General features: G+C 44.5%; 1 protein-coding gene across 1 annotated transcript in view; it reads right to left on the bottom strand.

Moving 5' to 3' along the window:
• adgrv1 (adhesion G protein-coupled receptor V1) overlaps positions 1-20,317 on the bottom strand; it is an 810,104-nt gene that overhangs the window by 7,905 nt on the left and 781,882 nt on the right. The window contains exon 89 of the mRNA XM_068029668.1: positions 2,205-2,382. Within this exon, the coding sequence (XP_067885769.1) occupies positions 2,205-2,382 (178 nt within the window). The remainder of the gene's footprint in view (positions 1-2,204; positions 2,383-20,317) is intronic.

Raw genomic sequence — 20,317 nt, 5'->3', positions numbered from 1 at the left:
CGCTAATGTTTGCTCGCCCGGGAGTTAAAATTCTCACTCATAACTCTGAAGCTCATGTGGTCTCAAAGCACATTAAGAAATTTGTAAAAATGTGCCATTTGGAAGGACCAAACATCTACAAAGCTGCTGAGCCAGATGGGATGCATCCTAGATTCCTCAAGGAATTAAAAGTGAGTGACATTTATGATGCTTCAGTTGGTATTTTTCAGGGCTCCCATAAAGACTCAAAAAGTACCCGAGAGCAGTAGTGTTGTAAATGTAGATCCAGTAACCAAAAAAGGACAATGGCATGAAGGGACCTAGTAACTACCGGTCAGTTTACCTAACAAGCATAGTAGCAAAAATACTTGTGGACATTCCTTGTGGTTCAAAGAAGATTTAAAGAACAGATTATTAGACTTGGACGATAAGCAATAGGCTAAAGGGCCCATTCAAATTCAGATTCAAAGCTTGAAGCAAGTTTAGAGATTAGAAAAAAAAACTTTATTCCACAGGACAGAGGAATCTAGAACAAAGTTCCAGAAAAGGTAGTAGATTCAGGACCCAATGGGCCCAAGCCCGCGCGGGATGGCGGCGGGCCTACCGCAGCAATTTTGCCGCTGGCGGACAATTAAGAGGTCACTGCCGGGATCACCGTCCAATTAAGGACAGAGGCCTGCCTCTCTGAGCTGCCTGCCCAATCAGAGGGCTGGTAGCTCTGCAGCCCCGGCAGGGCCACTGATACCGGTGGTCACTGCTGAGGCTGCAAGGGGAAAAAGAGGGCGTATCCATATTGAGGTGCCTTTGCAAGCAAGTGGAAAATTTTATTTCTGCGCTGGGCCCAGGCAGGCAGGCTGATTGAAGCAGTAACCCGTCCAGCAGTGGCGTTGGGGCCGCAGAGGGCGGCCATTGCCGCCGAGGGCCCCCTCTTCGGCACTTGGAGCCTCAGAAAACTAAGGCCCCTCTGGGAAGTTGCTGGGAAGCAGCCTCAATCCAGCTGGTGGACTCCCCATATGGCGGGGGGGGGCATTCTGATGCTGGTAAAATGCCAGCAGCCTGGTGATATATCCCCTGGTGGCAGAAACACATCAGGTTTCCCTCGTGATGCCTTTCACTGCCGTTTTACCACCTCTCCTCCATCCCAGTCTGTCTGCAAAGCCCTGAGTAAGTCCTGGATTTGGCAACAATACTTTCTTCATGGGATGGAGTGGAAGTAACTTGGGCTGCATTTTTCTCACTCTACTGTTTGGGTGGCAATTGAATAGCTGGAAGTGTGTGGTGTGCCAAAGCATTTTCTGCTGGAGTGAACCAGCAGAGGTGAAAGTGCCTGCCTCAAACAAATTCATTTAAATATATATATGGAGTGTGACTTTTCTGCTCACCATTTGCTGCTATTGTGGTGTGCAGGATGTCAGGTGAATAGCAGCCAATTAAAATGTGCATTCAATGCTGCTGGAAGAATGGAAATTATACAGTAATAAGTCCATTTTGGCCATGTCTTAAAATGTTTCTTTTTTGTGTATCTTTTTGCTGCTGGCACGGTTTCCCAGTTGTAAGTTATTTATTCATGACCCCAGTGCCAATGAGTTTTCCAGTGGGAATCCCCTATATGACATATTTGGAGGAGGGGGAGAAGACCAAGTAGGCCTGGTTGCACAGGAGTTGCTCTGTGCACACCCATATGCAACTGCAGCTGGAGATGCAGGTGAACATACTTCACTTTGAGAGATGACTAGTCCACGCAGAGGCTCCTTTTCCCAAGGAATCTGGAACAGTAGGGTAAGTGACATCACCAAGATATGTGAATGCATGACTAACAGTAATGTTGGATGCTTCCTTGGAAGCACTCCAATCATAGTATGCCATGCTGTCATTGCAGCCTGAGCAGATGCACTTGCCATGGAGCATAGACATTTCAGGATCTGGGTTTGGAGGAAGACGGATGCAGAGCTGTGCTACTTGCTGTAAGGATACTTGCAGTCACCATGTAGCAAAGGGGCACATCCAATGACAGCAATGGTCAAATGTGGACTTATCCTTGCCAATGAAGGATGGCAATGATGGATATGATACCAAAGAAATATCCAATATTACAGTTCTTTCTGGTGGTTCCATCAGGTCTGCTGTCTTAGCTTCCTTGGGAACATAAGTCTTTGAATAGACTAATCATCTGGTCAAGTAAGGTATGTTCACTTCTATCAACATATTATGTATTAATCACTCACCAGTTTTTAAGGCAAATATTAAATCATCAAACTCCTGTGACTCCTCATCAGCCACCAGGTTGCTGTTGGCATAACCCCCTGTAGTGGCATAGGTGCTGCCATTCTGTGGACTTTGCTTGAAGATACTGCTTGCTTGACTGCTCGGTCTCAAAGTGGCTCGTTCCCAGTCGGCAGGTATCTAAAGAAAGAGTAAACTTCTAACAAATAGAAACTTAAGTAGAAAAAAAGCATAATTTATGTTAGATTAACAAATTAAGATAAAACAACCAGGGGCAACGTTATGACTTTGCAACACACATTTACAAGGCCGCTGCACGTAAACAATGGCGGTCTGCCCGCGCGGACTGCACGTCACGGAGCTGCCACAATATTCAATATACTCTAACCCTTCCTCCCATCCCCTAAACCAATCAGATTAGGTTGACCCCACTAATCCCCGCAGCACTGAAAAACTTACCTGCGCCCTCCTCCCCATCAGCGTTACGCCTCAGTTCCCCGGACGGGGATCCAAAGATGCGGGAGTGCTAGCCACCAGCACCGATATTGCAGCGGAACGGAAGGCGGAGGCAAGGAGGCAATTAATTCCTTTATTTATATGTATTTATATATGTAAATTTTGCTCCCGTCACCGAGTGGCGGGGTGGGGCGGGGGGTGCGCCACGAGGCCTCGCCGCTGCTGGCAATATTCTGCCGGGCCTTCCCAGCATCGAGGTCCATGGCAAGCGTCTTCCAGAGGCATTTTCCGGCCCCCCCGCACTCCCTGCCATGGTCCCCCAACATCGGGGGTGAGGGGATGCTATAAAATTCAGCCCATGACGTAATGATGTATTTATTGAATACAAACAGAAAAAAATTGCCAAACACTATTTTCAGGAACATTGTGTTCTTCTAATAATTCTACTTGTCTGCATGGCTCAGTTAGTAGCACTCTCAGATTGTGGCTTTGACCCTCACTCCAGCATATAGGTGGGGTAGATTTCTGCTGAGTGGAAGAGACACAGAAATCTGGAAAAATGGTGTAAACAACAGTACATAAGTGGGAAAAGCCACCTGCAGAAATTTACCCTCTGGATCTGGTCCAGTATTAAGGAAGGGTGCAGTGTTAGGGGTGCTGTCCTTTGGATGAAATGCTACACAGAGGCAGAGGCCATGTCCCTTGATTTAAGTGGATGTTAAAGATTCCATGTTGTTATTGAAGAGCAGGGAGTTTTCCCAGTGTTCTGGCCAACATTTTTTCCACAACCAACAGTGCCCAGCAAATTGACTGGTCATTCAATTTCATCGCCATGGGATCTTACAATGTGAAAAATAGCTGCTGTGTTTGTCTATATAAGAGTGATTTCATTCCAAAGCAATTTATGTGAAGTACTTTGGGGCATTTCTGAAAGATGTGATCACGTGCTATGTCGATGCAAGGTCTTTAACTATAAAGTAATGTAAAAACTGTATATCAAAGAAAGTATTTGAAAGGTTCATATGTAAAATCTCCCAGTGGAAACTCTCTTATGCAAAATGTTATCTTTGTACATGCATTCCTTTTAAGCAAACATTGTGATAACTGTGAAACATTGTGATCCCAACAATTAAAATCATACCTACCATAGCAGTGGGTTTACTTTGTAAGATAGAGAGATTCAAATAGTCCCACTGAGTTTACTTGATCTGCCTCTTTCACATGACAACGGCATGACATTATCCAAACCCTTGTTAGCTATATTATGTTTCTGAAATTCCTAAACTGTACTCATTAGGAAGGGTCACAGCACTTTGTTAAATATGTGAAACGCTGACTATTGCTTTCATTGGAAGTGCCTACAGTTACAAATTCAACTTCAAGTTGGCGGTGTATGCTGTATCTTCCAGCACAGGTGAGTATAAAATGGACTTTTATATAAATTTATAAAGCAGTGCTTTATAACTGACAATTTTATCCAATTTAGTATTCTGAATAACTATTATGGAGGCCATTTAATTAGATATACTGGAAGATCTTTCTATAAAGATAATTTCACTGAAGTTTTCTTTTTAATTATACTTTTTATTTTCCTCATTTGTGCATTTGTGGGCTAGAAGCAAATTGATGTGTGTCCAAGACTTGTGAGGTGGTATTTTCTTTATACTAAGGTAACTTAACTCCAGCTGGCTAGAGAGGAAAATCAGGGCTGTTCCACTGGCTCCCTCCCAATCTTTGGCACTGTGGGACTGGAAAGATTCAAATATGCAGTTGCAGCAAAGAGGGGCTCGAATTTGGGAGGTGACAATATGTTCAAGGACTTTGAAGAGGAAAAAAGAGACTAGAGATGGGGAGGTAGGTTGCAATGACAGAGTGACAAAGATGTGATTTTTGAATAGGAAGATGATGACGGCTGTTTTGAAAGGGAGATCAGTAACTGAGGAGAAGAAACTATATACAATATCACTTTCAGTATCGATACTCGTGAGCACAATTTGTTTTTACTGCCCTCACAGCATTTTAAACTATGTTTGTGGCTACTGCTTGTGAGATTTTGCATGTTTTAAATAGTTGCCCCATTTGCTTACTTAGGGCAGAATCTTCTGCTCTTAGGCTATGAGCGTGAGACGGGACCACTTCTGGGTCCCGAACCCACCCTGCCTGTTAGGGCAGCCATCTGGGAGATTTTCTGGGAGACGGCCAATTCAGAAGCGCTTTCCAGTCCACCAACCAATTAAGGATGGCGGCCAGGTCCCTGAGGCAGCAGGTCCAATCAGAAGGCCTGCAGTCTTGGAAGGATGGCAACTCCACCACCAGAGGTGGGCGCTGCCACTGTTGGAGCGGAACGCAATGCTTCCATTGAAGAGGTATGACATTCAATTAAATGAAAGGAGGCCACAGCGGTGAGGCCACCCCTGAGGAGGGGAAACTCCTCCACAGGATGGCCAACTGCAGCAGCTATGACCTGCTGATGGCCACATCTCCAGTGGGGTGGTTAAAACAGGAGGCCCATGGGCGACCCCCAAGCTGGCCAGAAGACCTGGGTGGCATACCCAATCAGGCCACAAATAGTCACTTAATTGTACAGATTGTGCACCTGCCGTTGCTAGGTGGGTAGCCTCTGCAGGTGCTGACCCGCCTCCGGGAAGATTGCCCCATGGCGAGAATATGTCAGGCTGCTGATCCGATGTGTATTTCTCAGAAATTCCACCTGGTCCCACCTTGAAACCTGCTCCTGTGGGACCAAGAAGATTCCACCCTTAATAATAGCTACTGCTTTTCAAAAGTAATTTGTTGTGCAAAGTGATTTGAAATCTTTGACTTGTTAAGAGCGTATCATAAATTTCAGTTGTTTCATTGCCCTATAATTGTACTCGAATACTCATATTTATTGGGCTATTGTGACATCAACAATATTTTCTAAGAGGAGACACAAAATACTATGCGACAAATAGATATTTCTGTGAGAACTGAGTTTAGCGGTGATAACTCTTTCTTTCTATATTTGGAAGCTGGATTTGAATCTATTCAACCCAGACTGACATGACTCTTATCTCCACTGATTGGCAAAGATTCTAATAAGGAATGTTTCATCTAATAAGGAATGGCTCTAATTAAGAGCACCTCATATACTCACATGGCAAGCATACACAGATGCAAATCTGAGTACAGCTTTGATAAGATACCACTTAATTGGTTTACTCTAGGCCTAGAACTGGTTACACCTTTCTTCTATGAAGCATCTAGAATACTGCTAATTGGATGGATTTGTACAGTTGACCAATTATTTTGAGCCAGTTTATAACAAGTATATAGTCCACTGCAACCATCATATGCAAGGCATGCAATGAAGATTGGGTACAACTAAATGCTAAACTGCATTTTCTTTGTAGCACAGTATACAGCATAGAGTGGGGCTTGAACTGCATGTAAACGCTACATGCAGAACCATTGAAAGGAATGGCTATTAGGTGAGTTAAGACATGGATTTTATGGGAAGAGTTTATTAGAAGAAATATTTAATTTCTCTGACTGAGCTAGAAACTGATTACTATACTTAAGTCAGACTTCAGTGATGCATTAATGAGAAAAGCAGCTGTCTGGTTTCTACTTGGCAAACTGCCTCTCATTTGCTATGGTGTTAGGTTCCTAGGGCCAAGGCTTGTATACATAAGAAAACTTCAAATGTCACAAGAGCTGTTGCCTAACCTTTGATTACTTCTCTGTCAAGAATAAACTGCACTTCGTGACATGAACATGGAGGAGGCCATCAGGTTTAGGCACGATATCAAATAAAGAAGTAAATCTATTTGGTAATAGATGGGATTTAAGGAATTATTATTTACTTTGCTTTGTCATTATTGTAGTAGCAGCTAGACAATAACTAGACAGCGTGAGTACAGAACACAAATTAGACAGTATAAAGTTTATATGGAAGTTAGAAAGCAGTAAACTAGCTGTATAAGCAATCTTTCCATTCGTTGTATTTAAAATTTCTGAGATTCTGATACTCTTTCTGAAAATGAAAATGATATAAACAGATGCATGCTGTTTTCGTCCAGTTTTATAAGGAATGATGAAAGTAGCAATACAATGGCCCATTTTGTGGTCAGCAGCGAATGAATGGCATTAGCCATATATTACATTTACTCTTGCCCACAGACTTTCAATGGGTTTTGAACTAGAAGTTGTGGTGATTATAAAGCTATTTCAGTGCAGCATTTTCTACTGGGGATCTGGGATCTCTGTAAGCAAGACAAGCAGCTGACCAACCAGACTGAAGAATCATTACTGAGCTGTGCAGTCTGAACCAGGAAGTGTAACTTAGAATAGTTAATTCAATGCAAAATAAGGAGGGAAAGAAAATAGGATTAAATTAGAGATGAAAGAGATAGAAAGAAAAATGTAAACAACAAATTATTTAAATCTTATAATTCTTAAAATCTCCGACAATAATTAAAAGTTGAAGGAATGAGCATCCACACTTGTCATTTGTTTTAGTGCCAGTGACGTTGTTTGGCACTATTTAAGAGGTATCATGCCATTAAAAAATTACTTACACTGAATGGACAGTCCTAACTTTTTCTGGTGAGTTTAGAGGGTATCTACCACATAAATACAGCAACTTTACGACCTTCCATTTCTTTCAATGCCACGTCTGTCACCAAAATACCAGTGCAACACAGCGTTTGGAGGAGCAGGGAAACTCAGATAGCAACTTCCTGATTTCCGCATTTAACTGTACATGTGTGGTCGCCAGAGGTTGCTGTCTGATTTACTCTTTAATAACGGTGAGCGCTGATAGTCTTACTGTTAACATAAGCAATTTTTCAGGTTCTGGGCTTTCATGAAACCCTCTGGGGACTTTCAAAATTCCCAATTAGTTTGAATCATCTATAGTTTTCTAATCTTTTTTTAAATCTTGTTGCACAAGTGCTACTGCAGTCCTTGGACAGTCAACATTGCTGGATATGCTGGAATAATAATAATGAAATAATCCACATTCAACTTTTGTTACATGTCAATGCATTAAGGCAAAGAAGCAAATGCATAAGAGATGTCTGCACTGGTAATTGTGTTGGATGCATATCTTTGGGTACAGAATGAATACACATAGGGAAGCAATGCAGATTAGGCCTGGTTCCCAATGGAAGATTAAGTAAATCTAAGCCAACTTTTATCTTGATTAAACAATAGGGAATATTAAACAAGCAGTTTTTTAAAAGATTCAAAGCAATCTAGGTCTGTTGTGCATTATGTCATGTAACACGGGATATAGGTAAAGATGACAGATTTGACCGATGTGTTAACTGGGAGCATAGAATGACTTGGATAAAATGTACTGTCATGCTCACAAGAAGTGCAGCAATGAAAATACTATTCAAATACCATTCAAAACTATCATGGCTGATCTTCCACTTCAATGCTTTTTTCCCACACTATCCTCATATCCCCTTATGTCATTGGTGTTTAGAAATCTGTCAATCTCTGCTTTAGACATACTCAATGACTGAGCTTCCACAGCCCAGTGGGGTGGAGAATTCCAAAGTTTCACAACCCTCTGAGTGAAGAAATTCCTCTTCATCTCTGTCCTGAGTAGCTTCCCACTTGTTTTGAAATTGTGTCCCCTGGTTCTAGACTCCCCAACCAGGGGAAGCATCTTGGCTGCATCTACCCTGTCTATCCCTTTAAGTATTTTGTAGGTTTCAATGAGATCACCTCTCATTCTTCGACACTCGAGAGAATACAGGCCCAGTTTCCCCAATCTCTCTTCATAGGACAGTCCTGACATCCTGGGAACAAGTCTGGTGATCTTCGTTGCACTCCCTCTATGGCAATAATATCCTTCCTAAGGTAAGGTGACCAAAACTGCACACAGTACTCCAGATGCGGTCTAACCAAGGTTCTATACAATTGAAACAAGACTTCACTACTCCTGTACTCAAATCCTCTTGCGATAAAGGCTAACATACCATTAGTCTTCTTAATTGCTTGCTGCATCTGCATATTAGCTTTCAGTGACTTATTGACAAGGACACCCAGGTGCCTTTGTACATCTACACTTTCTAATCTCTGACCATTTAGGAATTACTCCACATATCTATTCCTCCTACCAAAGTGGATAACCTCACATTTTTCCACATTATATTCCATCTGCCACGTTCTTGCCCACTCACTAAGTCTGTCCAAATCCTCTTGAAGCCGCTTTGCATCTTCCTCACAACACATATTTCCACCTAGTTTTGAGTCATCCACGAACTTGGAAATACTTCATTTGGTCCCCACATCCAAATCATTGATATATATGGGCAGCGCAGTGGTTAGCACCGCAGCCTCTCAGCTCCAGGGACCCGTGTTCAATTCTGGGTACTGTCTGTGTGGAGTTTGCAAGTTCTCCCTGTGTCTGTGTGGGTTTTCTCCGGGTGCTCCGGTTTCTTCCCATCGCCAAAGACTTGCAGGTGATAGGTAAATTGGCTGTTATAAATTGCCCCTAGTGCAGGTAGGTGGTAGGGCATATGGGATTACTGTGGGGTTAGTATAGATGGGTGGTTGTTGGTCGGCACCAACTCGGTGGGCTGAAGGGCCTGTTTCAGTGCTGTATCTCTAAATAAAATAAATAAAAAATAAAATTTAAAAAAAAATATTGTGAACAACTGGGGCCCAAGCACTGATTCCTGCGGTACCCCACTAGTCACAGCCTGACAACGCAAGAATGACCTGTTTATTCCTACTCTCTGCTTGCTGCCTGTTAACCAATCCTTAATCCATGCCAGTATCTTACCTCCTATCCCATGTGCTTTAATTTTGCTGATCTACCTCCTGTCAAAAGCCTTCTGAAAGTCCAAGAATACCACATCCACTGACTCCCCTTTATCAATTCTATTAGTAACATCCTCAAAAAACTCCAACAGCTTCATCAAACATGATTTCCCATTCATAAATCCATGTCGACTATGCCCAATCAGATCATTATTATCCAAGTGTCCAATTATCACATCCATTAGAATAGATTCTAGTAGACATATCCATGTCTACTAGAACTAAAACCAATTAAGCCTGTCTACATGGAAATGAGACAGTTTATCACACGTGGATGTAAGCTATACACAAAATGAGCTAAAACAAAGGCACTCCCAGACTCTATGGCCAGAGTTTTATGGCACCACAATGAGCAGGATGGTGGCTGGAGTGGGGGGGGGGGGCATAAAATGTAGCGGGAGGCTCCAGGAGGCTTTCCCGACCCGCTCCAGCCACCCTTTTTTCGGGCGGCGGGTGGGGGGGGGGAGAAACGGCCCGCCACCCTCAGGCCAATCAAAGCCCTTAAGTGGCCACTTAACGGCCATGTAATCCCCTTTTCCCGTCTCCACGCGGATTTTATGCATGGCAAGCAGGCATCCTGGAGCTGGAAAAAGCTGCCTGGGAAAACCAGGCGGCTGAAGATCGTCCCGGGGGGGGGGGGGGGGCCCTGATCATCGGGCACAGGGTGCCAGATGGAGGCCGCGCCCGCTACTCCAACCACCCCCAGCACACAACACGCCCCCCCCCTTCCTCCCAACCGACCGAGGGTAATCGGTCAGGCCCCGGCGAGGTAACCAAAACTTACCTTTCCTCCCGGCACCCAGGCATCTTCTCTTCATGCTGGGCTGCAGTCCCAACAGTGGCCACTGCTCCCCGCAGCTCAATGAGGCGGAAATTCTTACTTCAAGCAGGTGAACAATTAAAGCCTGGGGACCCGTAAAATATGAAACGGATCCCCAGGCGAGGTGGAAATGGGTTCGCCACCGTCTTTTCAGTTGGTGGCCAGCTCCTGTCCGCCCAATGTAAAATCCCAGCCTATGTCTCCAGCTACCCTTCCATCATAATAGAGTGTGAACAGACCTCATATTATTAAAAGCTATTCTTCCAGTCCATCAAGAATTGAAATCTAAAGTCACATGGGCTAAACTAACACTTATGAGTTCACCTTCAAAGGTAATCATTTTGAAGGGGGGTCTTTCCAGTTCAGAATATCAGTCATAAATATCAGTCTAGTCTCTCCAGCCACACAGTCAACAATGAAAGCTATCTTCAATTGCAGCACAAGGCTGAGAGAGAAGGAGACCAGTTCCAACTAACACATTTTAACCCTGCTGAGACAAGGTGAAAGCCAACTGCAGCAGAGAAAAGAGAGTGCCTTTTAAACCACTTCTCCACCTGGGAAAACTGAACTAAGAAATCAGCATCGTCTTCAAACTGAACTGAATTGTCAGAAGCCTTCAGCAACCCAGCAAATACAAGACAACCAGCGAACAGGCCTACAAATTTAAAACTCACCTTCCAAGAGATCCCAAAGGTTTTTCCTGAAACAACAGACTTTTACACCTTGAACTCTTAACACCTCTTACCTTTTCCCTTCTATCTTCTCTTGTGTGTGCATGTGAGATTGAACGTGTGCATGGGTAGTGTTGCGAACAGTTTGGGTGATGAATATTGTTCAACAAATATTTAATCTTCTGCTTTAAACCTATGAGACAACCTGTCACTGTTTATTTGGCAAACAAAACACAGGGCCGAAACACTGATTTAAACAAATACACTATGGTCAGTCGGGAGGTGAACAGTGGAAACCAGCCATGTCATTACCCACCTGGCCATAATAGTACTGTGATACCAATGAACAACAGGTTTCCAGTGAGCTACATAGCAACCATTGTTTAGTGAGTGACGGTTAAGTGTCTGAATTTCAGCATCCATAAGGAGATCCAGAAGTAGAAGAAGCAGGTGTAGTTTCAATATAGTCTTTATAAAGGTTTTATTTTACAAAATTAACTTGTTCTTTGCTTGTTTCAATGATATATTTGCGACTAATGTAATATGCCAGTATAGTTTGTATCATACATTTTCTATGCATTCTGTGAAAGCGTTAATGTTTATGTACTTTTTACCCGGTTTCTCTCTCTTGATCTCCATGCTACACATCTTCACTGCTCAAAAGGAAAGCAGCTGATCTGCTTCCATGCTGCCCCGATAAGAAGTGTGCAAGAACAGACCAAACTGCGGCTCCCTTCAATGTTTGCTTCCCTTTCTATCTTTGCTCCTATGATGGAATGGGCTCCTATGATGTCCTAGTACTGTGAAACACAATGTATTGTGGCTTTGACTTCTTCATACCGAGAGCTATTACTCCAAAATTAAATTCAATATTTTCTGGAAGTTGCTGTTTTTAAATGAAATACAGCAGCACCATAACATTTTGTGTCTCACAGAGAAGAACCTGATCCATGAGTCCATAAAGCTCCATTAAATTTGTGTGAATGCACAGACACTTATTTATCTGGATGCCTACAGAATGTGGTGGAAAATGTAAATGCCCGCTTATGGACAACATGTTCACTGAAAGCAGCCAAGCTAATCTGCCGTATACAGCTCGTTCTAGAAGAAGAAGGCAAAACCTTAAAGAGTAACATGATATGTACTGCACCATTTTGCTATCAATGGACTATCCTGAAACATGTATTGCTTTACTGCTAGTTAAACTAAATTCAGGTAGAGTTTCATTTTATTACATTAATTACTGCTATTACTACAGCTGTGTCTTATTCTTCTAGTGACAACACTTATGTTACAGTAACGAAATCATGGACAAGATTTTCTTCTGCTATACCACTCCAAATTGGAGAAGGGGAAGGTAGTGCAGACAGAATAGTAGTGGAAAAGTCAGGAAAACAGGGCAGTGAGTGTAATGTTGCCACTCCACCCTATCTGAACTTTCTTTCCCCTGTCCATTATGGAACTGCTGCAGACCATCCCTTCCCTGTCTACTGCATGCAAATGCCACCAAAGATGAGGCTCAGGTTCCTCATCCATTTCCTTCCCATTCACAGCAGCATCTTGTGAAAGATGGCAGTAGGACCAAACTAGTGGCAGTGAGATCCTGAATTTTCTAAATGGAGGGGATATAGGCCTAGTAGAGGCCTCCTTATGCTCTATTTTGGCCTCACAGCATTTTTTTTTAGATTTTGGTTTTGGCTGAAGGCCTACAAAGATTTTCTCTTCGACTCTTTTGGGTCCTTTTGCCTCTTCAAATACATGGTTATCTCTTATGATGTTGCGATAGTAGTGTCATTGCAGCACCCCTGGGATTTTTCACACTCGCGGTGGCTAACTCCCATTTGATAGCAGGGAATACTCCTGGAACTTGCCTTGAATTGCAACTGACCCGGGAAAATGGGTCAGGGTTGCAGTGTTCTGGATGGGCAGAATTTCTTTACCACATGAAAAGCTGAATCTAGCTCTATGAAAGCACTTCATGCCCTATGAGTGCCTGGAATTTTTACTTTGACTTAGTAGCAAATGGAAAATAGCAAGAGTTGCAATTAAATTCCTAAATGCTTTTCTCCTGAAGCACAGAAGCTGAATAGCTATTTTTTTCATGTATGCACCTAGACAGTGAGTGTCAAGAGTTGATTTCTTTCCCTCTCCAGCTCAGGGATGCAGAAGCCAGTTGCAGCATTTGACCTGTTGCCCAAACTGAGATCAGCGAACTCCACATGCAATAGAGACCGGAACAGATGTTTTGGCTTAATATCATCCTTAATTGTACTTTTTATCACCAGGCCATCAAATGAACTTTAAAATTGATAGAATAGATTATCTATAAGCAATAATATAGATAGGAAAATATTTTCCTTCTATAAATTCTGGACATTGCTTATCATCGACAGTCGTGTATTTTGCATGGCATTTTATGTGCTAGTGGTGCACCGAGGAAACTTTCCCAGGTTTCCCGCTCCCTCATTTGCATGGCTTTACCATAGATCAGTGTGATTTGTGTCTTATGTTGGGAGCAACAGTGTAAATGTACAGGTGCTGCACCTTAAGATGGCACCTGCACTTCACATTGGCTACAACTTGTTGAACTCTACTTTTTCTCGTCTGTATTGAGCCAGTATACAGTGATGAGGGGGAATATCTCTCTTTTCTGAAAGAAACTTGGGTCATGCTGAGGGAGCCGCTGACAAGGAGACGTATCATGTTGGGTATCAGAGTCACGTTTTTCAGCAAGCTACAGCCAGGGATCTTTGGAAGAGCTAGATGAGCAAGTTCCTGCTACATTTACAGTATAGCAGCCAATTTTACAGATGAGAGAAAAATTCAATACGCTAATGACTTTTGTCAACATCAGCGCATCCTGTACTTCGTAAAATCACTAATTAATGGCAGGTGAGGAAGACCATTTAGCCCATATCAATTCATCTAACCAAAGGCAATGTCTCAAGTCCAGCATCCAATTATTACTTTATTTAAGAATCCAGGGGATTTGCCTCTCTCACTGTACTGGGATGTCCACTCACAGTGTTGATCATTCTGTGTGCAGAAGAACCTGTATCCCTTTGGCAATTAGAAACGGATGCAGTATTCAAGGTGCAGTCTGACCACAGCACTGAACAGTTTGAACAAATATTGAACTATATTGACTATGAAGTTTAACATTACTGGCTTTGTTGATTGCTGCTCTACATCTGTTGGACATGCTTAGCATTGAATCTACTAAGACTTGCAAGGTGACTTTCAACCTGATCCCGAGCTATTTCAACACTTTTCATGAAGTACATAAGCCGCCTTATTTTTCCATTCTGTGTCTAATAATTTGTTTCAGCCTTGGGTCAGTGTTCGCATTCTCAACTCAGAGTCAGAATGCCACGAGTCCAAGTACACCTAAGCACATAATCTAGGCTGACACTTCAGCACAGCTTTGAGGAAGTACTGCATTTTCCAAGTTATTGTCATTCGGATGGTAAATTGAGGCACTATCTGCCCTCTGAGAGTGTAAAAGATCATGTGTTCTGAAATTATGGCCTGGATTTTAACTTTGTGATATTCTAAGAACAGGGGGGTCCAGTAATGCGTGGGTAACCCAGAAGTAAGTGCAGCATGTCTGTCAGTGGCTTTTTAACCCAGCCACTGCACTTCTGCTGTTCTCAACCAATTAGTGCTAGTGGGCATGCTGACAATGCACATGAGGTGATTCCAACTTCAATATTTAAAGAGACACTCCAAACATGCAATTTGTTGGAGTTTGGAGTTGGGAGCACAATAGAAGGAACTGGTAGAATGGAGTCCAATTGTTCAAAGGCTGCAGCTTGTTTTAGTGATATGCTACTGGGGGCTGTAAGGGCCCTAGGGCGATACTCTTCCCTACTGATGGCAGAAAGAACCCTGCAGGTGAAACAAAGAATGAACAAAGACATGGCTGGAGTTTGCCCAGCAGGTCAGCAGCGGGAGTGTGGTGCCATGCGTGTGGATTCAATGCCAAAAGCGGTTTAAAGACCAAAGCAGGGCACAAAAGGTCAGTACAGTGGCACATTCAACTACATCCTGATGTGCGTATCAACCCAACCCCCTCAATCTGCCTTCTAAACCCTACTCCAGCACATTACTCCTCATACCAACTTACCTTGCAGGTACCCATCCCTCTCTATCTATGTACTTCCTCACATCCCCAACCATCTATCACTGACACTCAGCCTCATTCTTACGCAATGCCATGCCTCTCCCTCATAGTGACCTTCAACAAATGCACTCCATCCATCAGTTTAACACATTCCATTGCAGAAGAGAGCTCAGAACTGGAGGTGGCCCTCCAGCTATATCACAACTGATAGCTGCAGGGGAGGAAGCTCTACAGAACAGTGGCGTCTCAGCGTGCCTGGCTGTCAGAGATGAGAAGATGGGGGTCCCCCAAACCTGGTGACAGAATAAAGTATGTCAGCATATGGCATACAACCCTGACTCATGTTGACTTGATATTAGTGGTCAGTGAAATCATGTGCATAATGATCACTTGAGAACATTCTTAACCTTGACAGTTCTAATTCATGTCTTTCATCTGCCACAGGGCCTTCAAGCGACCATAGGAGGTGATGTGGAAGGACAATAACTCCCTACAGGAGGTCACTCCTTCTAAGGGAGCACCACCAAAGGAATCATGCAGACCATACACCAGCTCAGATACTCACACTTCAGTGGGACCAGTAAGACAAATAGTTGGGTTTTCAATTGGTGACTCACACATCACAAGTGAACAAGGGCAGACGATGCAGACAGGGACAATAGATGGTGCAGACGAGGAGGCAACAGGATGCTCCAAGCTCTTTTCAGCTGGAAACAGATGCTGTACCTTGGGGCTGTCAATGAACAGAAAATTTCTGGAGCAGAAGCAAAGAATGTGCAATGGAGTGACAGGTTTTCCAATCACACTGTACATGATTGCAGAAAGATTGGAGGAGTGCATCTCAATCATGAGTGGCATGAAGTCGCAGGCCTTTGCAACGATGTCTTCGTCCATGTATAGAGTGGCCATCTGGATGTAGCATCAAATATGGCATCAAACGGGAGCATGGGGCCTTCACCAATGCCTTGCACACTATGGGCTGAATTTAGTGAGCCTGCTGTGGGCCTCAGCGACAGACCCAGACGTGGATGCCGTCGCTGCTCAACACGTGTGTTGCCGGCTGACCGTGATTACGCGGCGGGAGACCACTTATCATAATGGAGGCTGGGGCCCATCCAATTACACGACGGGCGCGGGCTCTGAGGCACGTCATGATTGTGCCGTCAGATAACTCTGGAGCAGGTGCTGGTGCCAAATTTAAAGCCCTGACAGCCCTGCTTGTATTGCTGCCTTTGAGAGATTTACTGTTTGCTGATTGTTGCTGGACCCAGTGGAGTCGTAACTCCTGGATGCCGCTCCCCACCAACCAAAGAAGGATGGCACACCATGGCAGAGGTAAGACACTGGGTGGCCCCATGGCTTAGTGATGCCTCCCTTGAAATTCTCCTCCAGGCTGTAAGGGAAAGCGGGTAAGTCCTCTTCCCCAGGGATGGCAAGAAGAGCTCCTTGTGCCTGACCAAGCAAGTCTGAATGGAGATTGCAGAGGAGGTCAGCAGCCGTGGGGTCAGCCCCCAAACATCGATCAAGTGCAGAAAGACAGTCAACAACCTTCTTTGTTCTAAAAAAGTAAGTGCTCCACACCTCTCTCCACTTTGGGGCTTGCATGTGGCCACGCAGGAGGCAGTGTGACATGGGAAGGGAGTCACCACAAAGGCACTGGAAAAGAGGGTTAGGCATCACCACATCCAGCCAGCTAGCTGCATGGCTGCTTCTCAACCACAGGCCACCTTCTTTTACAGCTCACCCCCATTATGGGCCCTGAGAGCGGAAGTGGGGAGGAGACATATAGGGGAACCCAGCAGGGGGAAAGGGGTGGCCATTAGCTGAACTGTTCTCTCGCTCTTCCTGTGAGCTCTTACGATCTCCCTCTTCCCACATGCAGGACAGGCAGGCCCATAACAACAAGGAGACCTCAAGGACTGGTGGAGGAATTCCAGATATACGGCCTCTGTCAACAGCTGAGGAGGCACTGCAGCTGGCGGAGACCCAGGGCAACTGCTGAATTGCAGAAGGTGAGACTGGAGTCAAAGAACAAGAACAAAGAACAGTACAGCACAGGAACAGGCCATTCGGCCCTCTAAGCCTGCGCCGATCTTGATGCCTGCCTAAACTAACACTTTCTGCACTTTCGGGGCCCATATCCCTCTATTCCCTTCTTATTCATGTATTTGTCAAGATGTCTCTTAAACGTCGCTATCGTATCTGCTTCCACCACCTCCCCTGGCAGCAAGTTCCAGGCACTCACCACCCTCTGTGTAAAAAAACTTGCCTCGCACATCCACTGTAAACTTTGCCCCTCTCACCTTAACCCTATGTCCCCTAGTAACTGACTCTTCCACCCTGGGAAAAAGATTCTGACTATCCACTCTGTCCATTCCACTCATTCCTTTGTAAACCTCTATCATGTCGCCCCTCCACCTCCGTCGTTCCAGTGAAAACAATTCGAGTTTTTCCAACCTCTCCTCATAGCTAATGCCCTCCAGACCAGGCAACATCCTGGTAAACCTCCTCTGTACCCTTTCCAAAGCCTCCACGTCCTTCTGGTAGTGTGGCGACCAGAATTGCACGCAATATTCTAAGTGTGGCCTAACTAAAGTTCTGTACAGCTGCAGCATGACTTGCCTATTTTTATACTCTATGCCCCGACCGATGAAGGCAAGCATGCCGTATGCCTTCTTGACTACCTTATCCACCTGCGTTGCCACTTTCAGTGATCTGTGGACCTGTAAGCCCAGATCTCTCTGCCTGTCAATACTCCTAAGGGTTCTGCCATTTACTGTATACTTCCCACCTGCAATAGACCTTCCAAAATGCATTACCTCACATTTGTCCGGATTAAACTCCATCTGCCATTTCTCCGCCCAAGTCTCCAACCGATCTATATCCTGCTGTATCCTCTGACAATCCTCATCACTATCCGCAACTCCACCAACCTTTGTGTCGTCCGCAAACTTACTAATCAGACCAGCTACATTTTCCTCCAAATCATTTATATATACTACAAACAGCAAAAGTCCCAGCACTGATCCCTGCGGAACACCACTAGTCACATCCCTCCATTCAGAAAAACACCCATCCACTGATACCCTCTGTCTTCTATGACCGAGCCAGTTCTGTATCCATCTTGCCAGCTCACCTCTGATCCCGTGTGACTTCACCTTTTGTACCTGTCTGCCATGTGGGACCTTGTCAAAGGCTTTACTAAAGTCCATATAGATAACATCCACTGCCCTTCCTTCATCAATCATCTTCGTCACTTCCTCAAAAAACTCAATCAAATTAGTAAGACACGACCTCTCCTTCACAAAACCATGCTGTCTCTCGCTAATAAGTTTGTTTGTTTCCAAATGGGAGTAAATCCTGTACCGAATAATCCTCTCTAATAGTTTCCCTACCATTGACGTAAGGCTCACCGGCCTATAATTTCCTGGATTATCCTTGCCACCCTTCTTAAACAAAGGAACAACATTGGCTATTCTCCAGTCCTCTGGGACCTCACCTGGAGCCAACGAGGATGCAAAGATTTCTGTCAAGGCCCCAGCAATTTCTTCCCTTGCCTCCCTCAGTATTCTAGGGTAAATCCCATCAGGCCCTGGGGACATATCTACCTTAATGCTTTGCAAGACACCCAACACCTCCTCCTTTTTGATAATGAGATGACTGAGACTATCTGCACTCCCTTCCCTAGGCTCATCATCCACCAAGTCCTTCTCTTTGGTGAATACTGATGCAAAGTACTCATTTAGCACCTCACCCATTTCCTCAGGCTCCACACATAGATTCCCATCCCTGTCCTTGAGTGGGCCAACCCTTTCCCTGGTTACCCTCTTGCTCTTTATATATGTATAAAAAGCCTTGGGATTTTCCTTAATCCTGTTTGCCAATGACTTTTCATGACCCCTTTTCGCCCTCCTAACTCCTTGCTTAAGTTCCTTCCTACTGTCTTTATATTCCTCAAGTGCTTCGTCTGTTCCTAGCCTTCCAGCCCTTACAAATGCTTCCTTTTTCTTTTTGACTAGGCTCACAATATCCCGTGTTATCCTCGCTTCCCGAAACTTGCCAAACCTGTCTTTCTTCCTCACAGGAACATGCTGGTCCTGGATTCTAATCAGCTGACGTTTGAAAGACTCCCACATGTCTGATGTTGATTTCCCCTCAAACAGCCGCCCCCAATCTAAATTCTTCAGTTTCTGCCTAATATTGTTATAATTAGCCTTCCCCCAATTTAGCACCTTCACCCGAGGACTACTCTTATCCTTATCCACAAGTACCTTAAAATTTATGGAATTATGGTCACTGCTCCAGAAATGCTCCCCCACTGAAATTTCGACCACCTGGCTGGGCTCATTCCCCAATACCAGGTCCAGAATGGCCCCATCCCTAGTTGGACTATCTGCATACTGTTTCAAGAAGCCCTCCTGGATGCTCCTCACAAATTCTGCCCCATCCAAGCCCCTCGCACTAACTGAGTCCCAGTCAATATAGGGGAAGTTTAAATCACCCACCACCACAACCCTGTTACCTTTACATCTTTCCAAAATCTGTCTACATATCTGCTCCTCTACCTCCCGCTGGCTGTTGGGAGGCCTGTAGTAAACCCCCAACATCGTGACTGCACCCTTCCTATTCCTGAGCTCCACCCATATTGCATCGCTGCATGACCCCTCTAAGGTGTCCTCCCGCAGTACAGCTGTGATATTCTCCTTAACCAGTAATGCAACTCCCCCACCCCTTTTACATCCCCCTCTATCCCGCCTGAAGCTTCTAAAGCCTGGAACATTTAGCTGCCAATCCTGTCCTTCCCTCAACCAAGTCTCTGTAATGGCAACAACATCATAGTTTCAAGAACTAATCCAAGCTCTAAGTTCACCTGCCTTCCCTGTTATACTTCTCGCATTGAAACAAATGCACTTCAGACTATTGCTCTTCTGCGCTTTGTCCCTCCCTGCTGAACACCAGAGCCAGCTGTTGTGCCACTGCTCTCGCTGCTGCTGTTTTCCCCTGATAGGCCATCCCCCCCAACAGTGTCCAAAACGGTATACTTGTTAGAGAGGGGGATAGCCACAGGGGATTCCTGCACTGACTGCCTGCCCCTTCCAGTGGTCACCCATCTGCCTGCACCTTGGGTGTAACCACTTCTCTAAAACTCCTGTCTATGACGCTTTCCGCCACTTGCATGCTCCTAAGTGCATCCAGTTGCTGCTCTAACCGATCCATGCGGTCTGT

Source organism: Heterodontus francisci, chromosome 4 (assembly GCF_036365525.1).
Source record: "Heterodontus francisci isolate sHetFra1 chromosome 4, sHetFra1.hap1, whole genome shotgun sequence".
Classification (NCBI taxonomy): domain Eukaryota; kingdom Metazoa; phylum Chordata; class Chondrichthyes; order Heterodontiformes; family Heterodontidae; genus Heterodontus; species Heterodontus francisci.
The sequence above is the reverse complement of the archived record's forward strand: the minus strand, read 5'-3'. Positions and strand labels throughout refer to the sequence as shown.